This window comes from Haemorhous mexicanus, chromosome 1 (genome assembly GCF_027477595.1).
Source record: "Haemorhous mexicanus isolate bHaeMex1 chromosome 1, bHaeMex1.pri, whole genome shotgun sequence".
In the NCBI taxonomy this organism is placed as follows: domain Eukaryota; kingdom Metazoa; phylum Chordata; class Aves; order Passeriformes; family Fringillidae; genus Haemorhous; species Haemorhous mexicanus.
The window spans coordinates 125332078-125350274 of record NC_082341.1 but is presented as its reverse complement, the minus strand read 5'-3'; the positions used below and the strand labels follow the sequence as shown (position 1 = coordinate 125350274).

The window sequence follows — 18197 nt, the reverse complement described above, 5'->3', positions numbered from 1 at the left end:
GCCCTGTGACAGAGCCTGGCTCTGCCCCTTACACACCCTCTCTTCAGGTTTTTACACACGATGAGATTTTCCTGAGCCTGTTCTTCTCCAGGCTGGACAGCCCCAGCTCTTTCAGCTTATCCTCACAAAAGAGATGCTCCAGTCCCTTAGAGGCCCTTTGCTGGACACTCTCCAGCAGCTCTCCAGTTTTATTACAAAGGCTGAATCCTAGATAGCTCCTATGTGCCGTGTGGGTCCATACGCAGCTCCTACATACATCCCCTGTAAGTAGGCGCGTTCCTGGGATACAGAGAAGGTGCATCTGTCTCTTACAACAAACTTCTCTGGAGAAACCCGGCAGGGCACGGACATGCCTCTCACTGGGCACCAGCGAGGCACCGAGATGGCACGGAGAACTGAATTCCACGGAGAACTGGCCTCCTCCACACGGGAGAACTTTATCCCACTGCATCACCACAGCGTCTACCGTCAGGCGCCGCGCTCCAGCGCACAGCCGGCCCGCCCCGCCGGGGAACGGAAGGAGCCGCCCCACAGGCGGGCGGAAGGCGCCGCGGCCGGCCCCGGGAGGTGGAGCACGGCCACAGAGGCTTCCGTCCTGCCACAGAGGCTTCCGTCCTGCGGCGTCGTGAGGGAAGCGGAGCCGGGGTTTCGGGGCTGTTCGCTGCAGAGATGGTGTCGCTGCTGCCGCGCATCGAGCGGCTCTCGTCGCGGGTGGTGCGGGTGCTGGGCTGCAACCCGGGGCCCATGACCCTGCAGGGCACCAACACCTACCTGGTGGGCTCCGGGCACAGGTACCGAGCCTGCTCGGAGAGCGGGGCAGGGCACGGCGGAGCAGGCTCCGCTGCCCCGGGGCCGTGTGCTGCCTCCAGCTCGAGAGGCCGCTACCGGCCTGTTCCCAAATACCTTAGTCAGCGCTGAAAAGAGGAAAGAAACCGTACAGCGTTGCATTTGAGGAGGTAGTGCCCGGAGGCACCTTGGGCGGGTGGGGTATGGAGTCTGGTCCGGGCGACCCTTGGGCCGAGGCCGGGAATTCGGTGAGGGAAGTGGGCCTGTGCCTCAGGTGCTAAACGGTGGCGTCTGCCGCTTGTTGCGGAGTTGGAAATGTATGGCCTGCGTTTATTACTTATTCCACTTTTTAAGTTGTTTACTGCTGGGGTGGAATGCCAGGAGGCAAAAGGTGTTGTCTGGATATGGAGACATCCATTATTGCTAAATTTCTATCTGTTGGCTTATTTTAATAATATTACTGGGCTGTCATATAAACACTATTCTCTGGTGTGTGTCTCTCCCTCCCTGTGTAGAAGAGTCCTTATTGACACTGGAGAGCCGGCTATTCCTGAATATATCAGCTGTTTAAAGCAGGCACTGTCAGAGTTCAACATCGCTATTCAAGAAATTTTAGTGACACACTGGCATCGTGATCATACTGGTGGAATACCTGATATCTGCAAAAGCATTCCAAGTGGTAGGCCAGAGATTTCAAATATTGCTGAAAATGTTTAATACATAGCAAGAAAATCATTAACCGAATGCTTCTGTGCAAATCGCTGGGATTATTCTTCTGGAATTGCTGGATAAACTACATGCAATTTCATGATTCTGCTGCAGTGTGTAGATTGAGTGCAGTGAATAATCTGAATGTAATAGTTGTAGTACTGCATGTTTTCTTCAATACCTGTGCATACTTTTATAGTGAATTTTTCTTATGTTTGAATAATGAAAACCTAGATGCTATCAGCTTGGTACTAAGAGATGTGAGAAAAACTTGATATGGCTTCTTTTTTACTTGGACAGCAATGATAAATTTATTGTTATTTTCACTTCTGTTAAAACAAATAGCTTGAATTGTTAAAAGAAGCATACATAACTTTGGGATTCCTTACAGGAGCCCATTAGTAGTTGCTGACAAATTCATAGGCCTCAGAGCATGAGGGGAAAGCAGTAGGGCAGGGTGCAAGTAAAGTCTGATCTAAAAATGGGTATTCCATGTTGATAAACAGTAAGAGACATTTCTGTGTTGGTGTCTGAGAAGAGAATAAGCAGTGTGGATAATGTGGTAATTCTTAACATTGTTGGACTTTGTCACCAGCTTTGTCACAGGCTTTTGTAAAGTTGCCAGGTGCTTATCTGCAATGAAGCCTGGGCACTACTGAAAACAATTGGTGTCTTGGTGAGGATTTTGGGCTTGCCAGCCCATCAATGTGGTTGTAAAGACTAGCAAGGGATATGAATGCCTTTCTGAGTTGCTGTCTGTAGCTATTCCAGCCAAGCTGTTTGTTCCAGCTGTTCCAGCCAGGTGTTTGCATTTTGTGCACTGTTCAGAATGATAAAGGCTGAGAGAGGTTGCAGGTCAAAAAGTCTTCATCAAATTTTAGACAAGTGTTGAGTGATGCTTCTGTGAATCGTAAAGCAAAATATGAGGGCCGAAATCTTAGTGACATGGTAAAAACTTGGGGGAATTGGCTCATGAGTCAAGAAGGAATATTTGTAAAATATAATAATTACTGATCTTTATTAATTTCATTTGTGGGTTTTTTCCAACTTCAAATCTGTCACTGGTACAAAGTGCTGTATTCAGAATCAGTGACTTTCACTGTTTAGTTGTTTCGGCTCTGGAATATGGCTGCTCTACAAATATAAAGTTACTTTACAGAATTTGTTGTTTCTAGTTTTCTATTCGTACCGTGTGATAATTAATAGTACTTATTCAAAAAGTAACCTGTCTGTGCAATTACCTTTGTTAGTGACAAACTCAAAACATCATTTTCTCTGCTTTCCTTAAATATTAGACTCGGAATACCGCATATCTAAGCTCCCTCGTGTCCCTCACTCTGAAGAAACAATAGAAGGAGGACATAAATATTTTTATCTTAAAGATGGAGATGTTGTAGAGACAGAGGGAGCCACGCTCAGGTAACCATGAATTTCTTCAAGTTCTTTTTTCTTCAGAATTCTGACATGTACATGCATCCTAATTTCTAATGTTTGCCAATCCATACATCTAATCTTTTCAGCACTTAGGCATGTAGACTTCCTATCATGGTCCAGCAGGATATGTAAATGCTAAGACATTGTTTTTATGAATGAGAATTATCAGAAATTAGCCTTTGGATTTTGTCTTTAGACTCAGCAGAGAAATTAACAATATTTCCCTAGAAAAACCCTTTCTGCAGGAAAATCGAGTAGGATTTTACATACTTTCTCATCACTCTTACATAATTAGTTACTTTTAAAATTGTGGAAGTGTAGTAGTCTGGCTGGATTATTTAGCAGCATGCCTTTCTTTTTACTTTAAAAATATATCCCTATGAGACTCTAAAACATTTAATACTTAAAATGTTAAATTTAAGACCTTGAACCTGTGAGATTCTTGTAGGGTGCCAGTTTTGGAGGACTTCTTTCCCTGGTGTATACTGTCTATAATGTTAGTCTGAATGAGTGTGAAACAGAAAACTACTGTGCCTCATGGAAGCACACACACAATAAAAAGGCCTGACCATTCTGTTTTCAGACTCCTTTCACTAACGAGGCATTATTCTTATAAGGACAAAGTTTCCTTGTTTTCTTCATTTTAGATGGGAACTATCTCCCACTTGTAGAATATGTCACTTGGTTGATTGCAAGGAAAAAAACATTAAAAAAAAAAAGGCTATGTTTTGTCCAAAAGCATTTTATTTTATTAGTGTAAAAACAGAAGTAAGAAGCATCTCATATTGCATACTGAAGACCATTCACTACCTAAGTGGCCCATGTTTGGACAAAAATTTGGAGATGGAAAATAATTTTTTTTATTTCAATCCAAGTAAATCAAGGATTAGCACATTTTGAAGTTTGGGATTGTGGAGGACCTGGCATAGGCATGTTTTGTCTCAGACATTCTGACTTGCAACAGGGAAGTTGTGATTGGCAGGGAGAGTCCCCTGGAGGTGGAACAGCATGGTCCTGAGCCAACTGCCTTTTCTGCCTTCAGATTCACAGTGCCTCCACCAGCCCCCATCCCAGCGTGGAGCCTGGAGAGCTCCAACAGGCTGGCTGTGCTGGTGTGGGAGTTGGGAGCTTGTTGAGGGGTGTTGTAAAAATACAGGGCTTGTAGCCAACACCTGTGAGAAGTTTGTTGCGACAGTTGGGAGCTTGTTGAAGTGTGTCCTCAGAGTGAAGGGCTTCTTAGCCTTAACATTTCTGAGACCAAACAGTGGGCTAGTTTATACCAGAAAGCATGAGAGTTCCCAGACACATAGTCTGGTGTCCTTGTTGATCCTGAAGAGAATTTATGACAAACATCAAAGCCCCTATGGGTGGGTTATATCAGGGGTAATGCAGCCAAACTTTATGGTTGATTAAAAGCAGGTATTCTCACCTGGATTAATTCAGTAACCACTTCAAGGATACTCCTAAACCCACCACTGGTTCCAAACCAGCAGTATCTGCATGTTAAATTTTAGTTGGCAACTGTCAGGTTTTCAAGGTGTGCCACAGCAAGGGGGCAAGACATGCTGGCAGCACCTCTCCACACACTGCCTGGTGTTCTCTTTCTGCTATTTTTTCATGTTAGTGGTTTGGCTTCCTGGTGAAATTTCATCAAGAACTGAAGGATACCATGTCCTAAAGGTGAGCCCATCAACTTGATTTTGATGTTGCCTCCACAGGGCGATGGCTCACCTGCTTTCTCCTGAGCTCAGTATTTAGTAGGAGCTGGAAGTCATTGCATCAGATGATGCTGCACTTGTGGTCTCCCAGCCCTGCATCAGCTTGGCTGGGGGCTGTTTAGCCTTGCCCTGTACACCTCAGTTGGCAGCAGCTCTGTCAGTTCCTGATCAATGCTTTGATGCATCTGCCATTAACGAGAAGGTTCTAATGAATATCAGCAGTGATGCTGATTGGAGTTGTGTTATTTTCAGTCTGCATCAGCCTCAGCATAAGGCCCTTCTGCTTGTCAGAAATCATCATGAAAGACCACCCCTTGCAGCTCCTTGGCAGCTCGGGTTACCATATACTATATACAAACCCACTGCCCCTTTGCTGCATGCTAATACGCTGCTTGTCCAGGCTGTAGGTCCTTAATCTTTACCACGCAGGTGTTTAATGACCTGCACATAGAACAGCTGAAAGGCCATGGTTCTCTGTATTTGACAGCTGTGCTCCGCTGTGCAGTGGGGCTTTCAAGGAAAAATACATTTTTGGAGGCTTAACTTTATCTGGGTCACGTTCCTAAGTTCATAGTTCATTTCTAAATGAAAGATATCCTTATCCTCCTTCCAAAGTACAATGTGTATGTCAAGAACTTCAAGTGTTTCAATCTGGAAATAACATGTCAATTTTATTTTTTAAATCTTCAGAATATTACCCTCTATAACAGAAATTCTGCATGGCTAGTCAGCTCCTTTAATGCACTTGTATTATGGTGTGTCATGTAAGTAAAAGCATGCTAGAGATGATTGGTGTTCTCTAGATGGTATAAGAAAATGGATTGGAATCAGGCAAAGTGATACCTGTTTGCATCAACTTTTCAGCGTTTTTTGGTCAGTGTTTTCTTGTTATTGTTATTGGCTGCTTTGCAACTGTGTTATTTCACCATCATTTGTTCTGGCTTCAAAAATGAGGTATATATGCTGTATGAAAAACATATGCTTTTTTGTTCTTTGAACAGAGTTTTATATACACCAGGACACACTGATGATCATATGATTTTACATCTAGAAGAAGAAAATGCTGTATTTTCGGGTGACTGTATTTTAGGGGAAGGAACAACAGTAATAGAAGATCTGTCTGATTACATGAAAACTTTGAAAAAGTTGTTAGAAATGAAACCAGATTTGATTTATCCAGGTAAGTGGTTTTGGTTTTAACTGCTCTCTTTTACTGTGTAATTTTTAAATATCTCCTGTAAGAATTTTTGAACTATTATTACAATCAAACATCACTTTGGATATAACAATTAAATTTAATAAGCAGTAAACTAAGCTGACTTTGTCATGGTGGTTTGCAAAACTTGAAAATTCTCAGTGATAGATATCTTTCCTTTCCTAAATTTCTCTATTTCAGGGTGGGTCTTGTCTTTCTGTTCCCAAAGATTCCAGGGGCCATAATCTTTCACTGGGAGAATTGTACAGCAGATTTAATTTTCTTAAACTACTCTATCCCTGTGCTTGAATGTTATCCTGGAAGAAAAAATAATAGTAGTTATTTTGTTCCTTTTCATCCCTACATACACTGTCCATATGAGTAACTTAGTAATGTTTTTTTGAGAGTTGTGTGTCCTTTGCAGTACAGATTAATCACAAATTCATCTTGGAAAGCTGCAGAACTGTAAAGTGGCAATCTTAGTAAATTATTTAGGTTCAATTTGGACAAGAACCAGGAGGCCAAAAATGTTAAATAAGCTATCTATTCATTCAGTGTATGGATTTCCTTTAATTTTTTCCCTGTGTCTCCTTCAAACATTGGGAATGCATTTACTTTTCATATATACTACATGTCTGTTTGACAAGACTACATTTTAAGAATTCATTATGTAACTACACTTTAAGCTCCTCATTTGCTTTCTCAGAGCTACATCTCAGGATTTTTTCTGACTTTTTCTGTTTCATCTTCAACTTGTCATTCCAAGCCACTGTATCTGTGCTCTCAGTTGTGCCTTTTTCCATTAGCCATCTATGTTTAGCCCACTCTCTTGTTCACTCTTGAAATAGCCTTCTTTTGAAATATGTGTCCTTTAAGATCGTGGCATAAAAATGCTGTTTAAGAAAAGCATTCTTACATATTCCATAGACATGGAGATTGATGTAGACAGAATAGTGACTTGGTCATATTTATTGACTAAACTGTCTTAACTAACCAACTTAACTCTCAACCATTAAAACTAACAAATTTTTAGCCTCCAGAATCTCAACTGAATGTTTTACTTTCTTTCTTTCTTAATACCTGCAAAACGTAGTCTGTTCTTCTAACTGAATTTCTGCCTTTCAAAACCCGGTATATGTCAAATTCTGTTTGGTTTATCAATTTTATCTGTTGTATTTCACTCTGTTCTAATGGTTTTGTATCTGGATTACACATTCACCAAGACTGAACATCAGTGCTCTAAATTGCTACTGTTTTAACTGTGTTCTTACTGGACTTGCAATTAGGAAGCCAGTCTGACATCATGCATTTTCAGTGATGATAGCTAAGTATTAAGATGGTTTGGAGCTGACTTTATTTTTTCATCCATGCACCACAAAATGTACATGCAGTTGTGCAAAAAGTGCTATTGCCCAATGAGAACAATTGGTGATACTGTTGGGTATAAATACAGCAGAAGTAGTTTGCTTTACCAATATATTCTATATAAGCCAATCACTCTGTGCTGCAGTATTAGGTCTTCATAGTTCTTGAACTGTTTCCACCACCAATGCTTTAGCACTCATGTGGTACCTCGGAATTGCACAAATTTTTGTAACAAACTGACTGCTGGCTACCTGAGAGTAGGTGAATTTTGTCACTCCTTCCCCGTCTACATTTCTTTTTTAATTTAATGTGGGAATGACTTGGGCACAACACTCATGATATCTTCTTACAGATAATATTTGAGGAGAATCTTCGGGACAAGAAAAGGGCATTTTAGTCAGCAGAGGGCTCCCCATCCTGTAATAACAAACAATTTACCTTGGTAATACAGAAAAAAAATGGTACCAGAATTAGGAATTTGTGAAAGATATCATGACCTAATTGTTTTCTTCACTTCTGTCCTTTGTGCTGTAATTTCAAGTAAAAGAATCTCACACTTCACAATGTGTTATGAGGAAATAATATGAATCTGTCTGAAATGAAAGCTGAATTCATGGAAAGACAGTCATATTTTGAGAGTGCTTTTCATGTGCTCAGAAACATTTTACTTTTATTCAGGTATTAATCCATTTATTCATTAATAAACAAATAACTGTACTGCTGTCCCTGAAAAATGATGGATGGGAAAGTTCCACATCTGGATTTAGTTCCAAGCTTTCTGAAATCATTTTCATGTACATATATGCATACACAACAGCTATGGATCAGATGATGTAATGGAGATGAAGTCCCTTTAACTTTGCAAAATGTGGGTTCCATTTCGGATTCTGACATTGGTCCTGTAGTCTAAGTCAATTAAATCACTTGGAAGAGTAGGGACAGGTTTTAAGAATGCCTTGTGATTCCATGTGCAACCCTCAATTTTGATTACTTCAGTGAGACTTGCATCATTAGAGAATACAGGAATGCACAGTTAAAATTACAGTCTTTGCTTTGTATATCTTACTATGTTTTTCTAAAAATTTTTTTAAGTAAGGAAAAATAGCTTCGTATTAAGTGTTTGAAATCATTAAATATAAATGTGTATGCCAGTATAGCTTTATGTTTATACATTACATATCTTGTATTTATAATACTTACTTAAACAAGGTAAGTTTCAATGTATACTTAGTAATTTCAAACATGCTGAAGTGAGTAAGTTGAGATGTATAAATATTTTGACTTAAGGAAGGATGGATTCCTTTGACACTTTAGTTCAAAACATGAAAAATCAGTTGCTCTTTTTCTATAAGCTGTCTGTCGTCAGGCAAAATAAGATTTGATTTTAAAAGCTTAAAAATTAAAAACCCATTTAATCAGTAGACCCAAAAGTACAAGTAAAGAATACAGTGATTTTTTTAATAGTTAGAGAACCTCAAAATAAACTGATTTTGATGATACCAAGTAACTTGTAAAAGAAAGCTATGCTTTTTTACAGTAGTTTCTTTTCTGCTAATTTTATAAATTACTTAGAGTTTGCACTCAGAGAAGAGAGCTGAAAGTTGCTGCTGCTACTTCAGGTGAGTTGTACAGACAAAGAAATAGGAAACCTTATATTTTATATCAATATAAAAAGCATATGATGAATGTTTGTGCAAGTCAGTTCCTCTATAAGTAACACAATAAGTTTAATTTCTATGCATGTAGCTCTCATGGCTGAACAATATTTTCTCTATCATTTTAATGTACTGTGAGACAGCATTTGATTTTTCATAAAGGTTAGTGCTTTACCAATTAAGCCTTTTCATCGTGTGATTCAAAGACCTTTAAGTAAGTTGAACATTTCTGATGTGCCACAGTCAGTCCAGGAAAAAATATGTTTTGCTTATTAACCAGCCAGACATAAAATGAACCACCTATAACTTTCCCTCTGCCTTCCATTTTTCCTGCCCTGACACATTCCAACTGCCTCACTTATTTGTTTTCTATTCATTTTTTCAATCATACTCACGACAGTGTTTTTAAAGACATAAAATACAGTGTGTGAATCAGTTTTGAAGGTTTGTTTAGGAAAAGTACCTGTCACAATTAAAGATGTCACCTTGGTACTTGCCCCAACAGGACAGTAGTACTGAGTCTTTTGCATCAGCCAATATTGTTCAAAGGCCAGTATCAGTTTAAAACATTAGTGTCAATATCCTTTGGGGAGAGGAAGACAGGCAAACAGAGATAATACAGTAATCTGAATCTCATCTTTTAAATCTCTTCAGCAGTGAACTCCTTTCCTTTTTTCTAATGAATTAGAATGATTACTAAAGTAGTCTTGCCTTGCTTTCCTTATTCCATCTGAAGTAGTCCCTTTTCCCTGTTCAGACTTTTAATACCCTAATTCTTCCTTTCCATCTTAATGCTTTGCAGATGCAGACTGTAATACAGACATTCAGATCTTTTTCTCATGGCTTTTAAATCTACTAGAGTTTACATAAGAATATTTCAATTATTCAATAGCATACTTAATTGCAAATGTAAGTAATAGTGCTCTAGTACATGTGTTTTGATTTTTAGGTCATGGCCCAGTAGTACGTGATGCAAATACTAGAATCCAGAACTACATTTCTCACCGACTTGCACGTGAACAGCAAATTCTAAATGTTTTCCAGAGCAATACTGGGAAATCATATACATCCTCAGAGCTTGTAAAGATGGTATACAAGGTAATTGTTGATGAACAGTTTTTAGATCAAACTAAAGAAAATTGGGGTTAGGTTCATAAAACTTGTATGTAACAGTAACGGTCTTTGAGTAGTGAAAATGAAAATCATGGTGGTTCTTTGAAAGGGATAAAAAAATATTTCTGCCTGTTCAGGGTTCAATTATGACTGTGCCTTTAAATTGTCTTGTTTAAGCACTTAATTGGACTGAGGCCCACAGGATTCTTAGAAACTTGTGTAACAATCCAGGTCTTAGGCACAGTTTCATACGACTAATTAAACTGTAGTGCTTGGTTCAAAGTGAAAAGTATGACATGACTGTTGGTTGTGGATTTCCCAAAGTGTGTTTGGAGTCTCCTGAAGAATGGTTGAAAACTTTCTGTTCTTTATTTATCAGTCTGCAGGAGATTACAGGTGAACTGCAGTTCCACAGCACAAAGAAGGATATTGCAGCTCAAATGCTGAATAGCTTGTATGTGTCTTTAGACTGGTGTAACAGTACTTTGTTGCTACTTCGTCATCCTTCATGTAACCTCTTCAATTTTCCCTGTGGTGTGGGATTACCCTCCTCACAAGTAGAGATAAGGGATACAGTATTTCTGCTTTGGAGGAAGATGTCAAAGTTGTCAATGTCTGTGGCTTGGGAACAGGTCTGTAACAGCTTCACGGCTCATTTTTCGTGGTTCTGCTGATACCCAGTTTCCAAAAGAATGCCTACATCACCCTGAACATTTTGCAGTGCTGATGTACCATTACCTATGGCCATTCAGCTTCTAGAGTTCTCCTGCCTGATGAACTAGGTTTTAAGTATAGAGTCATTCTTCCGTTTCTGTAAATCACAAACCACTTGTTTTGCCTATATAAGATTTTTTTCAGTACTATTACAGTTTTACAGTACAAAAAAAAAAAAAATGCTTTCAAAGTATTCTCAAAGTTCACAATTTTTTAACTAGTTTTCTTGTGACTTTTCCTGCCATACATATTATTTGAAGAACTTTTTAATTTTCAAAAAGGAAAAAAAGAGCTTTACCTTTAGGATGGTAGATCTGGAGAGGAGGATTTTAAGCAGTCATCATACAATAGAATTGTTTAGGTTGGAAGGAACTTTAAAGGTCAGCAATTTCCATCCCCCCTTCCATGGGCAGAGACACCTTCCACAAGACCGGGTTGCCTAAAGCCCCATCCACCTTGTCCTTGAACCCTTCTAGGGCTGGGGCATTCACAGCTTTTCTGGGCAACAGGTGTTACAGCTTTTTACATAATGAGCATTGAAGAATTGTAAGAAATATTTTGTCCTCCTGAAGCTGTTGCATTTTTTATTATGTACTCACAGATACAAATTGCTACAGCATATTTAAACCTATGCAAATGTTGTAATGGAATAGAAGGGGTAGTTATCTGTTTAGAAATACATTATAAATTTGTCTTTAAAAATGCTCAGCTACACTGAAAACCCAGGGCAAACCAGGCTCAAAAGAGGAGTGCTGGCCAAAGTTTTTGTCACACAAATGTATAATGCAAAAAACCGAGCAAAGTAAACAAAAATGTGTTGTTAGACTGCTCCTTTAACTGGTGTAAGTTGATTTACTCATCTTAGTTTCCTGCTGTTACATAACTAACTGAATGTCCCCATACTGATTCAGAAGAGGGAAATCTGTGGTAATAAACCATGGGTTTCATATATTGAAAAAATAATTGATGGATATTTAAACAAATACAAAATTAATATTTTTTGTTCCCATTAGGAAATCCCTGAGAATTTACTTCCAGCAGCAGAACATAACCTCCTAGTCCACTTGAAAAAGCTGGAAAAAGAAGGAAAAGTGTGTAAGTTGTGGATGAAGGGTGGAAGGAGGGTCATTTTCATTTTGATGTTCTAGGCATTATTTCTCATATTATTTTAGTGCATTATTTTCTAGGGGAAGAAAATGCAATTTTTTGCAGTAGCTGTCCATCAGACAAATTAAAGTAGAGTAATATACAGAATGGTTGCACAGTATTCAAAAACTTTTAGAAAATATTTTACTAAGTATTTGAGTGCTTAGAGCTCAGATTACCACAATGCATATCCCTTTAAATTTTTATTTAAAACATACCATAGAATACATTCCTAATGCTAGCATTTGTGCCTTCTTGTATTTTCTGAAATTCATACCTAAATATGCATGTATGTAGCATTTTATGGGTTTACATTTAAGTTTCTGCCCATGCTAAATATTTTGCATATATTTGTGTGTGTGTGCTACAGGGATGGTTAAAATCATGCAGTCTAAATTTTTTCAATTACTGATTAGAAAAATACCTAAGTAGAGCTGCTGTATTTAGTTTAGTGTTTTTACATTGTGTCTTTACTCTTAGTGAACAAGATGAAGTATTATTTCTGTAATGGCCTGTGCATATGGAAATGTTACTCAGCCGAAGCTTAGAAAAATATTTCTTCCTGTACAATACATGACTGTACTCAGGACTGTCTATTTATAAGTAAATAATTACATTAATTTACAGTGGTTGCAGATTTTCACCATTTACCAACCTGAATAACAACATGAAATTAGTGTCTGTTTTTCAACTGAGACCCTCTGTTTATCTTACTGATAGAATGGCTAGTAGGTACTAACTGAACAATTGAGACTGAATTTTTGTAATAATAATAACAACCTGCTTTTTATTCAAGGAATATAGACTAGAGTTACATGAATACAGTCATCACTGAAGTTCAGAAAATGTTCTCTTTGGGCTTATTTTGTGCAAAATGCCATAGAAACTTCACCAGCATGGTACTTACTGCACCAGCTTTTAAATATTGTCTCAACTCTTGGTTATTAACATACATCATTGATCTGTACATTTCTCCAATTTTGTGCCACCAGATTCATCAAGGGCGTGAGGTGCTGTTGGCAGTTTATCCCTTCTTTTCACTCTCAAAGTAGCTCAAGCAACAGCATTTTCTGTTGAGATCAAATAGTAGATAAATTAACTTTTTCTTTAGAGGTAGTCTTCCCTACAAGGGTGTCTTCATTTTGAATGTCCAGGAAATAATTTGGTTGAGTGAGCTACTGACTTAAGGGTTTGTTTTCTCAAAACCACCCTTTTCATGTTTACTGAACAAAAATAACTCAGTTTTTCTCAGAAATCACATTTTAGTTTTGAGGAGAGAGCAGATACAGTCATGTATCTGTTCACGAAGTATTGACTACTTGAAATTATTAGAAAGGTTAAATAACTAGAGGAGATGCTAGTCAGAATAATTGTTGGGACTCTCCTACTCCAGTTGGAGGCCCTTAATTCAGATGTGTCTTGTTTTCCTGGAAGCACGAGATGTGCCCTTTGACATTTTTTTTGGTTTTTAGACTTGAATTTTTGGGCTCAGAGAAAGTGAGAAGCAATCTCATCGGAACACTTGGGGTTGCTGAATTTTTAAATACAAGCTTAGGCCCAGACCTTTAGTAAATGCTTAACATCATGTGACCTTTGCCTATTTTTCAGTTCAAATTAAGGGCATCTGTTGAGGAAGTCTGGTTCTCTTGATTCTGAGCATGTAGCATACAAATGCTTGTGTACTCATGGTACTTGCTCATTTGATTTTAATATCCTTTGATGCCCTTTCCACATATTCTAAGACCTTGCAGCATCTCAAGTTTTGTTCTCATTATGGAGGACTTGAGCTGTAGACATAACACTGTCTTGCTTAATTTTCTCCAAACGTTTTTCCAAAGGAACATCTTGTCAGCATCAATAATGAATGTGACAGGCATATTACAACCTTACAAGTGAGTTACTCACTGCAAATGATGGCCATATGCTGCCTGCTGCAGTCATTAATTACCCACTCAATACTAGGGATTGCGGATTTTGACGGTACATAACTTTTATAACTGCAATTGGGAGTGACACTGCCTTTTAACTCAAAAATGTCACTCTTCTTACTTAAAAATAATGTCTTGTAAGCAGGAGTGTGGCACAATGCATATGTTTGTCCCATGGTTGGATATAAATAATTTGGTCATTGTTTCACATCATAGCTGATGAAGAGATAAAAATAGTTTATCTCTTCTTAATTTAAGAGCACAGACTTTTTTCCATCTAAAGGTTATACATTTCAGAAAATGCAACAAGCATTCTGCTACCTCAGATTTCTTAATATCTAGAAAGTTTAATATACCAAACTTGAAATAACTAGGGGACTATTAAGACCTTTTTATTAATTGCTCTTTATACTGCTAGGTTACGTTGTGAAATAGTCAATGTCTGTCACCTTCAATTAAAACTGAACACTGGCATGAAGGAAAGTATTTCATTAGTTTTAATACGAAGTGTCATGTACAGACCTACATATTCATGTACAGGTTAAGTTTGGGATAATCTAATGTTTAAAAATAAAATCTAAATATTGGTTTGTAACTAATTTGGTTTCTTTTTCTTAACAGTACGTGATGAAACTCCCAGCTTCAGATGGAAAAACAATTTATAAGTTAGGCAAGATTTCCCAGGAATATATTTAATCTGCATGGTATCTGTAAGAAAAATCATAACAATGAACTGGGACTATATGTAAAATAAAAACTAATTTTTACTTGTTTTTTTAAAAAGTGGTAACAATTTTAAAGCAATGTTACAGTAAGTTAACTGATGTTTTTCACATTCTGCTTTATTGGAATTTTAAAGTACCCTGATGGGTACTGAGTTAATAAAATGGAATGAGTGTGAAGAATTTAATCCTACCTTTGTTATAAAGTGCTGAGTTTTATCACTGGTGGTAAAAGACAAATAGCAAGGATTTTATAAACTTAATATAATATTATCTTAAAGCAATATTATTAACTTAATAAATAAATCCCATATATAAAAGAAATCTCTAGTAAGAAAACCAGAAAATATGTTTCTAAACCTGGTTTCACCTGCTTGTGCTTCTCAAAAAGTGATTTTCTAATAAGTTACCTGTACATTCTAAAAAACCAAGTTATTTTTGCTAACAGGTGTAATACCAGGATTTATGTTCCTTTTCTAATTTAGCTGACTGTGCTTGTTGCTGGTTGCTCAGTGCAGAAGGTTTTTACAAACACTGAAAGTAATTCTAGACTTTTGGGGGTTTTTGGTGGAAACACCATTTCTATGGAATTCATTCAAAGGATTCATTAATTTTAACTAACAAGTGTCAAAAACTACATGGAGTTGGAGCAGACTCTTCAATTCTTTGTAAGATTCTGCAAGACTGTGGTTAAAAAGCTGTATAAATTGAGATATGTACTACATGCCATATGAAGTTTGGCTGTTAATCTACCTAAAGTAGAAATATTTTAACTAAAAGGTTGTATTTGGTTGAAAAATACTGTACAGGTATTAAAATATGTTTGGAGATTAATTTAAACTGCAAGTTCAGTTCTCTGTGAATCTTCCACTTGCAGAATAGTACATAAATATTTGCATTACTTTGTCTATTCAAAGTAATTTGATGATATATACATTTCTTACAGTATTACTCAGCCTTAAAAAACAAAAACAGATCTGAGATTTTTGAACATACCAAGGACAAATATATGTCCTTGAAAACCTTTGACTGTTCAGTCCTGTACCTTCATTTGTGAAACATGCATAGATGTTTGGGTACTTAAGGCGTGTCTTAATAATTGACATTATTTTATGAAGCTGGTGGCATTTGTTCTGATCAGCTGAGACAAATCCAAAGTAAAAATACTTACAGGAATAGCAACCTAAAACTGAAATCATATTCTGAGGTAGTAAGGCAGACCCCTGAAGAAGAGAAATAATTACTTTCTGCAAAAATGATGCTTCTTGCAAACTTTATTGATTTGAAGTTTGGCCACATCATGACACATGCTCACTTTTAACTTTTTCTGCAGTGCCATTTTGAGGTCTTTCTGAGGTCTGCTAGGTTTCCTTCCTATTGTATTTTCTGTTTACTTACATTTTTCCAGATACTTGTTACTTGTTATCCATTCCTCCCACAAACTTTTTTTTAATTCAATTCCTTTTGAAATAATTACTCAGTTTTCAAATGGACTTCTTTCCGTTAATAATTAGTTTTCCTTTAGCTATTCCATGAATTCATAGTTACCTTTTCCATTGTTGGGCATAAAAACAAAATTATCGCTGCTTTTTTGAAAAAGATAAAACGATAATTCACATGCTCTGGATGGTGTCATTTTGCTTCAAGACAACAGAAATATCAGTGAAATGACAGTTTCCTGTCATGAGGTCTGAGAACCTAAGACAGCAGGAAACAGGTATGCAGAGGTGGTGTCTCATTACCTTTCTGAGCTAAAGAAGAAATCTAATGTTACTTAATGATTTTCTTCTGTTTTACTATAAATTTTGAAATACATGGAAATGGCTTTAGAATGCACTTAAAGAATTGGTGGGACTTGCAGGTGGTGAAGAAAGCAAGAGGACACAAATAGAAAACTCCATGTTCTGTGCTGTGCTGCAGCAAATGCCTGACATCTCCAAAAAAAAAAAAAAAAGGGAAAAAGACTGTTGAATCAGACAAGTCATTCATGATTGTATATGGTGTCTTTGGAATATTAAGAGCAGAAATTGCACTGTTACTAATATATATATATATATATATAAAATAAAGGATATTTGGCTACGGCATCTTGAAAGTGTCTCAAGGCTCCTTGTTATGTCAAATGGAATGTTTATTTTAAAGAGGTGACAATGTAAGATATGCCATGTATGTACAAAAAGCCCTTTCACGTGAATGTGTTCATCTGTTGAGCATGCATTAAAAGTCACAAATAAAAAGAGGGAAAGGGGCTATTTCTGTCTTAACAGGTTAGAAGGGCTAATAATACCAGTTGCTGGGATAACTTTCTAAACAACTGGGGACAGAAGGAAGCACAAACTGTGTTTCCAGCCTTCCTGCCTGCTAATTTCAAGATCCTGTCCTGAGAAGCAACATCATTTATTACATTTAAGACCTAGACATTTGATGGTAGGTATCATCTTTTTGAAGTTTTTCTATTCTGTTACTTGCTGATTTGCTTATTTATATTTGTTTTAAAATGTTGTTCTTGGTTCTCTTTCTAAGCATGCTTAAATTCAGGAAGGGTTCCCAAATAGAAAGCTGTTTGTGTCTTGTTACTTCAGGAGTCATAATATCCTTCCTGATGAAGTCTCCACTATCTTGCCACCTGAAATGCTGTATTTGATTTGGTTGGGAAGGTTTTGGGACACACATGCACATGATGGTAGCTTCTGTGATAAGATGCTAGAAACTTCCTCTGACTCAGATTGTAGAGAGCTTCCTTCCTAAATAATGTGATCAGTTTGGAGCCTAGTGTTGGAAAATACGGATGTCTGGAAAGAAACATGCCAAATACATACCAGCCATCCATGGCAAGCAGCAGACTGAGGGCTGACCATCCCACTTTGCCTGAAGTGCCATACAAAACTTCATGTGGCAGAAGAGGAGACTCCTGATAAAAGGAAGGTGTGGAAACTTCAGGTGAGGCAACAGGTTCCCTTGTTTTCCATTTACAGTGTACCATCAGGGCAAACACATGGCCAAGGTGAAACTGAGGGCCTGTAGGACAGAATATCTAGCCAGGCACTTGCTCATTAAAGCTTGAGGAAAGCATGTCTTGTTCTACTTAAGTCCTGCCTAAGTTATGTTCTGTGGAGATGAGATGACTTGATTTCTTTTAAGCCTGAGGTGGGAAATACTTATATTGCAAACTTATATTGCAAATGGAGTCCAATTTTTATTCCAATCCAGTGTATTTCACAGATACAGTATGTCCCATCCATGACTATACTGTATTCAATCAGAGATATACTTTCACATTGATATTGTTGAAATAATGTCCTGCTTACTTTACATTTACACAGTACTGGTACACTCAGGGGATTAAGGCATTTCTAGAATACGAAACATCTTGGGACTAAAACATGAATGCTCCTACTGTTTAAACTTAAAAAAAAAAAAAAATCCAGCTGTGAAGGGAAATTTTTCTGTAGGTTTTTCTGTATTTTTAAGTGTCCTAGATCATCCCCAGACACCAAATATAGCTGTCTTGTTATAAATTCGTAGAAAATCTGTGAGCATCTACACAGCTGATGAAGGTGTTTCATAGTTGAAAAACCTGGTCTTCCACTGATCAATCTGTTCCATGAGTCACTGCTCCATACAGTTGGAAGAAATCAACCTTTTTAAAACGGCTCACACAATTACACTCTCAATTTTGGCAAAGCAGGACCAAATAGCTACACCTTAATTTC

At 37.6% G+C, this 18197-nt stretch overlaps 1 protein-coding gene across 1 annotated transcript; it reads left to right on the top strand.

Moving 5' to 3' along the window:
* Window positions 1-582: 582 nt before the first annotated feature.
* Window positions 583-16579, top strand: LACTB2 (lactamase beta 2). Its single transcript, XM_059862053.1, has 7 exons — window positions 583-791; window positions 1302-1465; window positions 2790-2913; window positions 5648-5826; window positions 9811-9959; window positions 11702-11783; window positions 14384-16579. The coding sequence occupies exons 1-7, from the start codon at window positions 670-672 to the stop codon at window positions 14425-14427; spliced, it is 864 nt and encodes a 287-aa protein (XP_059718036.1). The 5' UTR covers window positions 583-669; the 3' UTR covers window positions 14428-16579.
* Window positions 16580-18197: the final 1618 nt, after the last annotated feature.